Source organism: Amia ocellicauda, chromosome 13 (assembly GCF_036373705.1).
Source record: "Amia ocellicauda isolate fAmiCal2 chromosome 13, fAmiCal2.hap1, whole genome shotgun sequence".
NCBI lineage: Eukaryota > Metazoa > Chordata > Actinopteri > Amiiformes > Amiidae > Amia > Amia ocellicauda.
This window is the reverse complement of record NC_089862.1, coordinates 26128512-26142162: the sequence shown is the minus strand read 5'-3', so window position 1 is coordinate 26142162 and position 13651 is coordinate 26128512. Positions and strand designations below refer to the sequence as shown.

At 35.8% G+C, this 13651-nt stretch overlaps 1 protein-coding gene across 9 annotated transcripts in view; it reads left to right on the top strand.

The window, feature by feature from the left end:
- LOC136766680 (receptor-type tyrosine-protein phosphatase delta) overlaps nt 1-13651 on the top strand; it is a 634939-nt gene that overhangs the window by 567260 nt on the left and 54028 nt on the right. For 3 of the 9 annotated variants that reach the window (XM_066720365.1, XM_066720368.1, XM_066720366.1), the window contains 8 exons: nt 2383-2688; nt 3633-3826; nt 5060-5086; nt 6125-6242; nt 6935-7522; nt 7890-7990; nt 8769-9025; nt 10177-10267. In XM_066720365.1, the coding sequence (XP_066576462.1) occupies nt 2383-2688; nt 3633-3826; nt 5060-5086; nt 6125-6242; nt 6935-7522; nt 7890-7990; nt 8769-9025; nt 10177-10267 (1682 nt within the window). The remainder of the gene's footprint in view (nt 1-2382; nt 2689-3632; nt 3827-5059; nt 5087-6124; nt 6243-6934; nt 7523-7889; nt 7991-8768; nt 9026-10176; nt 10268-13651) is intronic. The other 6 variants (XM_066720369.1, XM_066720367.1, XM_066720372.1 and 3 more) reach the window with 2 other exon arrangements.

Here is a 13651-nt window from a genome sequence, read left to right as displayed (position 1 = left end):
TAAATCACATACACTCTGAAAATGTTTGTTTGCCATGAGTTTTTGACTCTTCTTCTATAGGAGTAGATCAATACAATTGTATAAATAATGAGCTGAAGATAAAGATCAACTTTCTATATTTGAAATTTAACAACAGGTTGGGTTAGACTAAGGTTTACAAGGAATAGACAGTAGCCTCAAAATAAAATGTACAGTATGTGTCACACCATTAATATAGAAGTAAAAAAAAATAAAAAAAAATTACATAACAGCTACTCTTCATTTTATAGGAGGCAACAAAATAATTTATTGGCATACACATCTAATGAATAACTGATGAGAGCTTCCATTTGGAGATAATAAAGATAGAGAAAGAAATAGGACTCCAATTGGATTTTAACCAGATTTACTCACTGGTGAACACCTACACCAAAGACTTAAAGAACAATTTTAGAAAGTTTGAAAACGGAATACTTCGGTTATTTTAAATAGAGGTTAAAAAAAAGATAATAATAAATAAACATGCTGGGCTGACTGGCTCTGACTGTACACATTCCTTTTGATTTAAAAAGGACTGTATGGACAGTCTTAATGTAGGCCTTTTGTAGTCAACTGACAAGGTTATATGGTTTATAGCAAAAATTCATAGTGTCTGTGAAATACTTGTTTTTTTCATAACGTAGCCCAATAAAGCGGTAAAAAAAAGAATAAATTATTCATTGTTTCTTTTAAAGTTATTCAGCTGTCTCTGATTTAAATAGAAAAGTATGTGTTCACATAGTTTAAAACCTTGTCTCTTGACATTTCATGTCAGTTTTGATATGCATTAGCATACAGTGATTGAGCTTTCTAAGAAAATTAGCAATCCTAAACACTTTCTGTGGAGGCGAATGTATTCCTCCCGTGAACATCATCAATGTCTCTTATCGCCTGTGATCAAATGTAAAGCCAACACAATTCTTCTTTTGAGCAAATCTTATAAAACAGAAACCTCAATCACTCTCTGATAATATGTGTTATTAAAAGCTTGATATACAGACCTCAGGTTTATTACAACACAGTATTAATGAGATACATTGATACATTTGAATACTTTTTCAGAGAAATTCTATACGTAAGTTTTATACGTAAATTCATACATACACTGTTACGTACGTATATACAGGTATCAAAAAAATTCCACCTGCCCACCAATTGCAATTTAAGAAATCGATGGAGGATTTTTATTAGGTAGAAGAAAGAAGGCTTCTTCCAACAAAAAGCTGTCATTCAAGACCGGATTTATAATTTGCAAGTAGTGAGTTACACAACGTTTGAATTCGGTCCAGGCGTATCTATACGTGTGTGTGTGTGTATAATTAACATAATTCAGAAAGCCCTAGATTTAATAATCTCATGTATATTTAAATAAGCTTGAGGTCTGAATCAGAAGTTCGTAGCCAACAGGTGGGTATAAGTTACAGTCCAAAGCTCATCAAGTCTGACCTGAACTTGGTAGGTAATCCAAAACCCCATATTATTTAGTATTTGTAAACCTAATATTCCAAAAATGTCTTTGCATGTCTCTGTGTTAAGTAGATGTTTTGAAAGATCAGCCTTTTTACCCATTGAATGTACTGTGTAGTATGATCAGGCTTTTACCACAAACCAACAGTCTTCGGAAAGGTTGGTGAATAATGCGGTATTTTGTCATTCTGTATGAGTTAAAACATCAACCTTTATTTTTTTGGATTAGTGGTAATTGCTTGGCAATGCTTGATTTCAAAACAGATGCTCTCAACAAAATCCACTGACTTTCTTTGGCTTGGCGCTTAGGAATCTTTTATAAAGGAAATTAAATTCTGCCATTTTCCAATGATAATCCCAGATATGCAGTAGGCGACTCCTAAGCCACAAGTCAGTTTATTCAGTGGCACATAGTTTGCTACTGATCAGCCTAGTGGGAGCTGTTAACAGTAGACACAAGGGAAGGTTTATGAATTGTAAAAGAGAGATTGTAATGTAATGGTTTAAACAACAAAGGTAGGTTTTACCATGTTAAGGTTTCATTTTTAACACATTACTTGACCCTTGACACATCCTCAGTATGTGGTTTTCATTATTCATTATTTCAATGTACCTAATTTAACAAGCCAAGGCGTTGGTCTTTATTTTTTTTTTGTCTTTTGATTTTAAATACTCCATTAAGTTTTATTCCATTTTATTTATTTATTTTGCATAACTTTATCCTTATATTTCGTTTTCATTTTATGTTTTATTTTCCTTTTTTTTTTTCGTTTGTTTGTTTCCACCATCACTCAACCCTTCCTCACTCCAACCTGCTCTCAACCTCACTTCTAAACAAACAAATAAACAAACAAAAATACCAACCAATCAATGAAATACCCCCAAAATCCCAATCAGAGCCTTCAGCACCTCCCCAGGATGTAAAATGCTCTAGCCCAAGCTCCACCAGCATTCTGGTAAGTTGGCTGCCACCGCCAGTGGAATTACAGAATGGAATCCTTACCAAGTACTCCGTCCAGTACACTGCCTTGGAAGGAGAGGATACCAGTCCCCGTCAAATCTCTGACATCCCCCCTGAAAGTTCCCAGTACCTAATGGAAGACTTGGAAAAATGGACAGAGTACCGTGTGACTGTGAGCGCCCACACAGATGTTGGACCGGGCCCAGAAAGCTTACCTGTGCTGATCCGCACCGACGAGGATGGTATGTTGGCAACTGCTGCTCCAGTAGACAACTAGCAATGTAGTCTTACACGCCTAGATTTGATCTAATCCCCCCCCCACCCCCACCCCCTCAAACCCTCAAACCCTCCTCTCACCCCCTCTTCTTATCCCAATGCTTTTAGCCGCACTGCTTCCTGGCATCACCCTGATACTCATGTTGCGATTCCTAACCAAAAATTACTGACCCTGGCTGGACACCCCTCCGTATCTTTTTGACATTTAACTTTGTTTTTGCCCCCCTCCCCCCCAACCACGAAGACTCAAAAGTATTTTTCATTTTCCCTGATTTTGCTTTGCACTTGCTAATTTATACTAAATCAAACTCCTGACATATCCATTTTGTCCAGCACAAAATGTTGCAGACAGCTATCTTCTCTCAGTCCGAACTGCCTGTTTTTCGCTTCCTTGATTTTTTGAAAATGTGCCTTAAAATGCTCTTTTGGTACCGTTTTGATTTTTCAAACTTAACCATCCAGGCAATCAGGTAGTGAGAAGAATTCAAGGAGCAAAGGATTCTTTTTGGCCACTGCAAAAAAAAATTCCCCCCAATTTTGTTTTTTCTTTTTCTTTTTTTTTAACAATTCACAGCCTAAATTCTTCAAACTTTTGGGATGCTTTGATCATCGAAGCATCTTCCTTGGCTTTTTCTTGCTTTATTTTTTTACCAGACAGTTACATTTTTTTCCATATTTTTAATCCACTAATCACTTTTTTGCTGTCTTTCAAAATGTTAGGTCAGCTTTCAGACCTTTTTTGGGGTTATTTTTTCTTGCCATTGTTAAAATATTGATGTCATTCAATGCTGTGATATCTGCCCATTTTTTTGTATTTTTTTTTTTCTTCCCTAAATTGACTCTGCGGAGTTGGGAAGAAGGGGGTCTCTGTAATCTTGACCTTTTCTTTTATCCCATGGTGTTCTTCCAGTTCCCAGTGGTCCCCCTCGTAAAGTCGAGGTGGAGGCTGTCAACTCCACATCAATTAAAGTGATTTGGCGTGCGCCGGTTCCCAACAAGCAGCACGGGCAAATCCGGGGCTACCAGGTGCACTATGTCAGGATGGTAAATGGGGAGCCAACTGGACAGCCCAGTATTAAGGACATCTTGATTGAAGATGCACAGGTAATTACACATTTATTCTGATAGTATAAACTTTATTGGAGCAGGGTGTATGGAAACCAAATGCACTTCTGTTTTCTATTCTAAATACATGTGAATTATAGGTATCATAACATACGACTGTATAGCAGGGGTGGCCAACCCTGATCCTGTAGAGCCACAATCCTTCAGGTTTTACAGGTCTCTCTAAATCACCAATAACTGCACTCCTTGAACACATGGAAAGTTTGACTAATTAAGATCCACAATTGGCTCAATTAAGCTTTTAACGAACTGGATAAAACAAAAACCTTCAGGCACTGTGGTCCTCCAGGACTAGGGCTGCCCCCCTGCCCCTGCTGTATAGGAAAGTATAATCTAGTAAAGCTGGAAATTTTACTTCTACAACATTGACTATTTTTTGAGTCCTATAGTTATGTAACAGTAGGAAGCAAGGAAACAAACAAAAGCAACAGTGAGTGATCCAAAACACCTAATTCATGTTGGTTTTTAAATCATGTATTAAGGAATGCTATTTTATATTTTTTACAACAATCCCCCTCTAGCAGATACTGACTCACTTACAACACTTTAGTTAAGATGTTAATCCAAATTGTTTAAATTAATTCAGAAACCATTTGTTTTCAGAAAACACAATTACAAAACCTCTCAGTATTGTAATCAAAATATAACTCACAGTGCTGTACGCCAGTAAGCTACAAAGTAAAACTTGCACATGACATTGTGATGGAAGATTTAGGATATGTCTTTCTCTGTCATGGGAAATTGTATACCCTAATCAGTATAATTAATTAATTTGAACATTTCACTTACATTAAAGTACCACAGTTTTATATTATAATATAATATATTTATAATATGTTATATTTAATATTTTAGTTTTAGTTTTATATATTTTGTATATGCACACACATATGTATCTATCTATACATATGCACATATATATTGTTGTTATTTTAAGGAGGATTAAAGAAAAGCTCTATAATACAATACCTATTTGAACCTTTTAAATATATAGTATGGGATTAAACACTGACCAAGAGTATATGTTTTGAATTAATTATTTTATTATTATCAGCTAAGGGAAAAAAATAAAATTAATGGATTATTGTATATGTTTTCTCCTGATTAACAAAAATGTACTCTCTCGTGCCCTCTAGTTTCCCTCTCAGTAGTGCTCTTGCACTTAGTTCCTATTTTTTTGTCTTTTCTTTCTGTCACCTAAATCTCAATCAGTGGGAATATGATGATTCTGCTGAACATGTGAGTAAATATGTACAGAAGCAAAAATGTGACATGCATATATTTTCAGTTTGCATCTTAGCATGTTCCTACCTCTCTATATCTATATCTATCCACATAATTTTTATTACAGCTATTTTCCATTAGATGTTTTTTTACTTTTATTTTTAATGGTTATGCTGTTGGTTTGCATGGCAATTTAGCAGCTTTAATGCTTGATTATATTATGATGCTACAGTGGTTTGTCTGTCTGATGTTGGACAAAATATCCAATTCAAGTGTTTTGTTTTGCTTCATGTTTATCTTTACTACCAATTTAGAGAAAATATTGTAATGTGACATCCTTTTATAAGGGGAAAGTGAAAAATGAATATCTTTGAGACACTGGCAAACTTCAATTTTAGCTTTTCTTGTCCAGATATATGTATGTATACGTTTTGATTAAAAACAGTACTAAGATCAACACAAAAACATTGGGAATTTAATGGAGTGTAGCAAACACTTCACTCTCAGCCACTTCAGAGTGGAATCTGACTGGGCTGGTTATCAGTGAAGTGGCACCACTCTCCAAACCATTCCTTCTGATTACACGGGCTGGATACATAAGTGTGCTGAACGTCTTGTGTCTGCTTTCTCACACACAGTGTTTTAAAAGTGGCCCAAAATCTATTTGGAAAGAACACTTTCCATTTAACATAAGAGGACATAAATGAGATATGTTCACCCAATGCAAGAATAGATGATTAGTTTAAAATGAGAACTCCGAGAAGGATTCCCTTTGCATTTGAAGAATAGAACTGCCATCCTTAAAAAAATAACAACATAAAATAATGATGCTGAAAAATTATGCAGCTATATTAATGCTATACTGCTAAAGAAATCATATTTGAATGACAATAGTAATTTGCCAATTTTGCTGTGTTTGCTATCTAAAAAATAAACTGAAATTTGAAAACTTGAAGTGAACAGTATTTCACTACACTATATCTTTCCATGACAAAAATATAAATGGCGGGAGTAGAGTTGCTCATACTGAAAGGTGTTTGTTTCTGTTGTCAGGAGATGATCATTTCCGATCTCCAGGCTGAAACAACATACTCTGTTGCTGTCGCAGCCTATACAACCAAAGGAGACGGGGCTCGCAGCAAGCCCAAGCTGGTCTCAACAACCGGTGCAGGTATTGTGTGGTATTTATATCTGCTAGTATTTCCATGCGTGTATGTGTTGATCCATATTGATTTGATTACTAAAACGGATTACTGCAGTAATATGTTGTAGTACTTTGAGAAATTGCTACAGTGTATATATATATATTTGCAGGGAAGTGCTTTACCTTTGGTGACTAGAACAATTGATAATTGCCCATTTGATTTTGTAAAGTAGTATTTCTAGACACCTGTCTTTTTTGACATAGAGCCTTCAAGAAGTTATGTAACAGATGGATACGTATTAAAATAGTAGAGTTCAGAATCTATGTATGTTTCACAACCATACTTATATCAAGATTACAGTCATACAGAAAAGTGTGTATATGACACATGACTGACTAGAAAATCAACTGAGTAGTCACTTTAAAACCATTCACACCAACAATCAGCAATCAATAGTAATCATAAAAAAGTAATGAACATGAATATTCGTTAATAAGTTGACACCAGGAAAAAAATGATAATTAAAACATAATTATGAATGACTGATTTAGTTATGCTTACAGGGGAGTAAAACGGGAAAGAATAACTATTCAGCCATTAAATTCAGACGCTGTATCAGAAGTGGGACGTAATTAATCAATTGGCATACAGCATAAGTGTTTCTGCTTACTAAGAATCATTCTTTGGTTTCTTGGTTTAATTTTCACTTTTGTTTCAGTTCCAGAAAAGCCCAGACTCATGGTTAGCAGCACCAACATGGGCACTGCGTTACTTCAGTGGCATCCACCAACATTTACCTTTGGGCCCTTGCAAGGCTATCGGCTCAGGTTTGGCCGTAAAGACATCGACCCCCTGGCTGTAATTGAGTTCCCCGAAAGGGAGAATCACTACACCACCAAGGAAATCCATAAAGGGGCCACCTATGTCTTCCGCTTGTCAGCCAGAAACAAAGTGGGTTTTGGGGAGGAGACAGTAAAGGAGATCTCTACATCTGAAGATATACCAAGCGGCTACCCTCAAAATATTGTCGCTGACAGCACCACAACCACCACCATTCAGCTGAGTTGGAAACCACTGATCCTGGCTGAACAAAATGGCAACATTATCAAATATGCTGTGCAGTACAAGGATATTAACAGCCCGAGGAACCCCTCCGAACTGTTCATCACTGCTCCAGAATCCTCTGCGACAATCGATGGCTTAAAAGCAGACACCACTTACGATATTAAAATGTGTGCTTTTACCAGCAAAGGCTCCGGTCCTTATAGCCCAAGTGTCCAGTTCAGGACACAACCTCTAGATCAAGGTAGGATCTCCCCCCTTCTTGCCTCACCTCAAGAAAAGAGAGTGGGGTTTCGCCATTATTCTTACGTAGCTGAATATTTATAGCTACCATTACATCCAGCAAAGAGTCAAAGGTATAGTACTAAAGTACCTATCCCCGTGTCTGGTCGTTTGAGTAAATGTGTACAAGGGTTGCAGCATCCAAAAAGGTAAGACTGAATTACTGTGATAGTCCTGTGAAGTGATCATAATATGATCTTAAGACTGGTTAAATGGATGGTACACAGGTAAGGATCTGATTCTTAAATTCTCCTTGAAGTGTTCAGGGCTATAAGTAGCTGGGGTGCTGGTGATGTATTCTAAATCATCTGCACTGCCTTTTCTTTTAGCAGTGTTTGCAAAAAATTTTCATGTGAAAGCCGCAATGAAGACATCTGTTCTGCTAACATGGGAGATTCCAGAGAACTATAATCCAGCTCAGCCATTCACCGTAAGTATCTCAGTGTGTATTTCAACAAATATAATAAATACCTAGATATTTTTTCAGTTTTCATATTTTTTTCAAACTTTCAGTCTTATTAGGCAATTATGTATTTCAGTTCTTTATTATGATACAACTTGTTGTTCATTTTTGATGATTTGGGTTTTGTTAGTTGAAACAAACTGGTTGATTAAAAAGTGTACTCTGTATAAGAGCATGGAAACATAATTATGTTAATTTTGCTTAATAATAATTGATTTAAGAATGATTTCATGTTGAACAAGGAGAATGTTTCAAATGACTTGGGATATCTAAATAATACATGCTTACTTATATGTATTCAGTATGAGTTAAGAGAAATTATACCTTACATTGTGTTAGAATTTGAATTACAGATTTTACTGGTTATCTAACATACATTTATTAAAAAAACTTCCATTGAGTTTCAATTATTTATAGTCTTACAAACTATTTTGCTGTATATTTTGGAATTAAGGAGTGGACACTATGCTAAACTCCTCATTCATTGGCCAGGGAATATTAGCCTGGGGATGAATTATAAGTATAGATGGAAAAGGCGAAAATAGCATGATATTAACTTATGGTAATGTCTTCCTGAAAAAAGTCTGGAATTACAGGAGATTATCAGTTTAGTGCTGCCTGTGGGTGTTAGTTTGATTATGTGAGATTTAAAAGCGTACCACATTACTTCCCAAGATTCTCTAGCACCAGCGCATGGCAAAACATCCCTGATCACTATCATTAATGTCTAACTGTGCTTTTGTAGATCCTTTACGACAATGGCCAGAGTGTTGAAGTGGATGGGAAACTCACGCAGAAACTGATCACCAACCTCCAGCCAGAAACCCAGTACTCCTTCCTGCTGACGAACCGCGGCAACAGCGCCGGTGGACTCCAGCACCGCGTTTCAACCATGACTGCACCAGACGTCCTGCGCACCAAGCCCTTCTTAATCGGGAAAACCAACTCAGACGGGATGGTGACAGTGGAGCTCCCAACAGTACAAACAACAGAGAAAGTGAAGTAAGTACAACAAGCTCATTCCCACTCTGTCTGATGTTTGAAGCTCTAGAAATGAGGGACGGTGATGCCGTTAATACTGACCCACAAAACACTCACATTTCATATTTAGAACCTATGCTGGGATTAAATCAAAACTTTGACCCACCTGCTAATAGAAAACTAGAGAACTGTATTCAGTTGTGTCTTCATTTTTAGTAAGATGCCACTTTCTTGTAATCATAAATATAACCGCTATGATGTACAAGTTTGTAGTTTGCTATTACTGGGTGGGTCAAAGTTTTGATTTAATCCGGCCCCCAGTAAACTTTTTGTTTGCTCAACTTTTTCAGTGAAGTATTATAATCAGGTTAGAAAACGAGAAAACAGCAATTGTTAGTAACTGATTAGAGTGGGATTCACATTGCAACCAATCATACACCATCACCCTTCAGGACTGGCATTCAGCTACTCATCAAAAGACGGTGCTGGTAGACTTCACTCTATAGCAGTGCACACTGCCAGTTCAAAAACATGTTTTTTCTTTGTTTTTTTTACTGTTCTGAATGAGCAAATATCTGTTCCTGCTGGAATATTAAACTAATTAGTTCCCCATTACCCAGCCGTGTTGACTTCCTGACTGTGCTCACTGTATATCACCCAGCCAGGAAGCAAAATGCTTGTGAAGTTATTATCTTCATACATCCCGACTAATGGAAATACTTTTCATTTCAGCTCACATCGAGGTGCCTAATTAGCCCATGAGGCCTAAGTGAGGTGTGACAGTCTGTTTGAATTAACTGATCTTGCTTCAATTAAAATGAAACATAAAAAGATTTTAATGAAAAAGATCTGTGTATTTCCTCCTTATTTTATGGTTCCATCCACTGTTTAATATTGTTGTTTTGCTCGGTGATATAAATAGATTAGAATGATACCAGCTGGAAGAAAAAGAAGGAATAAATTATGGCCTTTTGGCACAGGTGGCAATTTTTTAAAGAAAAGCATCTCCTGAAATGTGAACATTAACTCACAGGCTTTCTTATATGTAAAAATTTCAGGGTAAAGTTTTTAAAAATACCACCTGTACCAAAAAGCCATAATTGATTCCTTCTTTTCCTTCCCTCTTAAGATAAAGACAAATCTTCAAATCTTTATATAATCTTCATTAACAGGGGATACTATATTGTGGTTGTGCCTTTGAAGAAGCAACGAGGAAAGTTTGTCAAGCAATGGGACAATCCAGATGAGATGAATTTGGAGGAGGTATGTATGCAGCCAACACTTAATTCCATGCTTCATATCAAAAAGTGAGAAAATAAGCATACTGGCACTGGCATATTCTCTGCATCTTGAGTTAGCCCTCATTATATTACAGACATCCATTAGTTTGGAAATAGTATTTTACTTATATACCAGCAGTATTTTTCTTTGATGTTGTTCACGCAAGTCTTCCAAAGGATTAAATGTACAGCAAACAGGCATAAGACAAGATCATTCAAAGTGAACAGACTTTATCAAGAAAAGAAAGTAGTTCATAAACTGAGTTACCATATTAAACACATGAACTCCAGAGTGATAATACAATTTACAGATAACAGTTAGGTGAAATAAAACTGAACTTGAAAAGGGTATGCTTTGTAACAATAATTGTAAAAGAAGGCCTATATTAACTTTGTGTCACAATTCAACTGAAGTAAATATATGTGATCCACCTTAAACATATATCAAAGAATTAGGTTGTGCTGCTGATGTCATTCCAGTATTATGTATTTATTACAATCACAAAGCAGTTGCAAACATATTTGTAGACAAGCTTAATATTTTACATGCTTTCATCCACTTGTGATTACTACAGTTCCTGGATGATTGTGTTGCTATGAGACTACAAACTTAATTCAAGCATGATAAAATACATACATTGTATATATCTCTCTTCCAGACAACATGTACTGTCTTAAAGGTCTGTTGGAGACACTCAAACGTCTTTTTATATGAAATATGAAGCACTCTTTCTGTGAATAGCAACTTTGCCCTCACTTCTTCTATGCTGCTTATATGGACACCAACCAGGGAGACACTGGAACCAACTTATGTTCAAATAGAAACAATTTTTTTAATAATATGCAGCTTTGGAAGCATTTATCTTTGTAATATTTCTATAATTTGTCATATTTTCTTCTCTGACCTGAAATTTATCTTACTGTAGTCTTTTGAAGGTCTTGACACAGAAGTCATCACTTTGTACATAGGGAACATTGCAAGCTCATGTCACAGCATGACTGATCATCAAAGAGTACCCTTCAGAATGTATTTGTTTGTCAATAACTCCTCTCACCTTTTAAAGTTTCCTCAAGGACATTCAGTTTAGTAGAAAAGACAGATGTTGAAGGAAATATGATTGAAGATTCTATCAAGCAAAGGATCTTCCACCTTAGTGCTAGATTGGATAAAGTCTTGCAGCTTTCAAAACTGATCAGGATCAGAAATTGCAAATGTGGACCCTGCCCATTTCATATCTTAAACTTAACTCATTACAAATGTGGCTTTTGATCTGTTCCATGCTTTGTATGTGTACATACACTTGAGTCTTCTGGGGGTATATCTCTACATGGTGTTTCTTACCCTGCTGTTGCACAGCATGCCAATACCAAAGCAGCCAGGGGGAAGACAGACATGCAATAAACTGTTGATGCTGCATTTTCCAATTAAAATAGTGTATGCCTAAAGGCGTTATTCCCTTTGTTTCTGTAATAGTACGCCTCCCTGAGTTACCGAACAAGTTAATGAATTAATTGGCTAAGAGAGAACCAAAAATGTACCCACTATACCTTTAAAAATTGAAGTGTAAACCGTTTTCTTCAAATGTTCTTATTATATTCTGCTTGCGAACAACCTTGAATGATCTGGGAATCTGGGCTGTTTTTAACTCTTTTTTTATGTTCTTACTAGTAAACTGAAACATTTCAATTATTTATTGCACATTCTAAGAAATTATATTTAATGAGATGTTGTAGTAATAACAGAATGCATGTCCCTTTAAATAAATGTCTGTAGCTGTTGCTGCTTATCTAATGTGCCTTAATAGAATCACTAATTGAGATCATGAGGAATCGGGAGATTATTAATCAATAAGTGGTTTAATTAAAGAAACTACATGACCACCTTGGGCTGCGTGGAATGAATTGCAGCCTAAGAAAGTTGCTTGTGTGGCCCTAATCGTAATCTGAGTACACACTGCATCATAAGGACACTCTTGTTTTTACAACCTTTGAATACATTTTAAATATTTATTGAAATAGCCAACAGCAGCAGGAGGCACGATCTTCCAAACTGTATCAATATACTGGAAGCGTTCTTTTCAAAATAACTAATTCCACATACAGAGCGTTTTATTTAAATATTAATAGATGACAGATGTAAACAGGTGAATTTAAGTAAACTGTTAAAAAAAAAACAGTGTTGACATAGAAAACACAGCTGTTTACGATATTACTATTGCAGCAGTTATCCACTCAAACCATGGCATTGTAAATGCTTTGTTCTGCCCAATAACCTCAAGGGTTGGGTTCCAGTAGGTGATGACTCACTATCCACTACATTACTACAACAGCCTGAACAATTCAAGAGAAACAATGGCCCTATTGTGTCTGCAGTATTAGTCAACATCAGTGACATGATGTGACAGGTTTGCCTGGTGAGACTTTACCCAGGAGAGCAATGTTGTGTCACATACTGAACATGTGAAGATGCATAATACTGCAGACTAGGTGATACAGGTAGTTAATTTAACAGCCCCTGGCACCTTTTGCCTCTTGTGACCTGGATTCAAGTCTAACTTAGGTTACACAGGAATAGCATTTGGTGGTCTGGGATTGTCTCAGTTAACATTACCACACAGTTAAACTCACCCTGCCAAAATTCGACAGCCTTAATAAACAGAGGACAGCGCTATGGAACCAACTACTGGTCTCATTTTGGCCAGAGATGTGATTGTTCCCTTATCTTTCATGACAAGTGAAGAATGATCAAAATAAATACATAAATGCAATTGTATATCTAGGGGTTCCATTATTGAATATATAAAATTTGATATTTTACCAAAAGCTCTTATTACTGAGTGAAGTCAGATTGAGTTTGGTAGAACAATAATTTCTCAGCATTGTGTTTGGTTTTGGCTCAATGACCAATCCCATTTATATTTGAGTTGCTGAACTCTTCAAAAGGATTAAACCCTGCTGTTTTTCTTGGAATTTTTAATACTTAAAACTAGATTTATTCTTTCTCTACAATTGTCAATTAGATTACATCAGAATAATATAAAAACACACAAATACATAAACAGTACAGAATATATAGGGCTGCTCTCTCTCTCTCTTTCTCTTTATATATATATATATATATATTTAATGGAAAGATATATTCACTGTTGTTTGATTCAGTGATTCATTTTGTTTTACAAATACTGACCATTATCCTATTATTTAGCAATAATACATTTTCAGAGTTTGTTGAAGACAAAAGTACAATTTCCTGTTGATTGAACTGATTTAACATGAGGTATGTGCAGCTATAAATGTGTGTGTATATATATATATATATATATATATATATATATATGTATATATATATATATATATATTGGTTCAC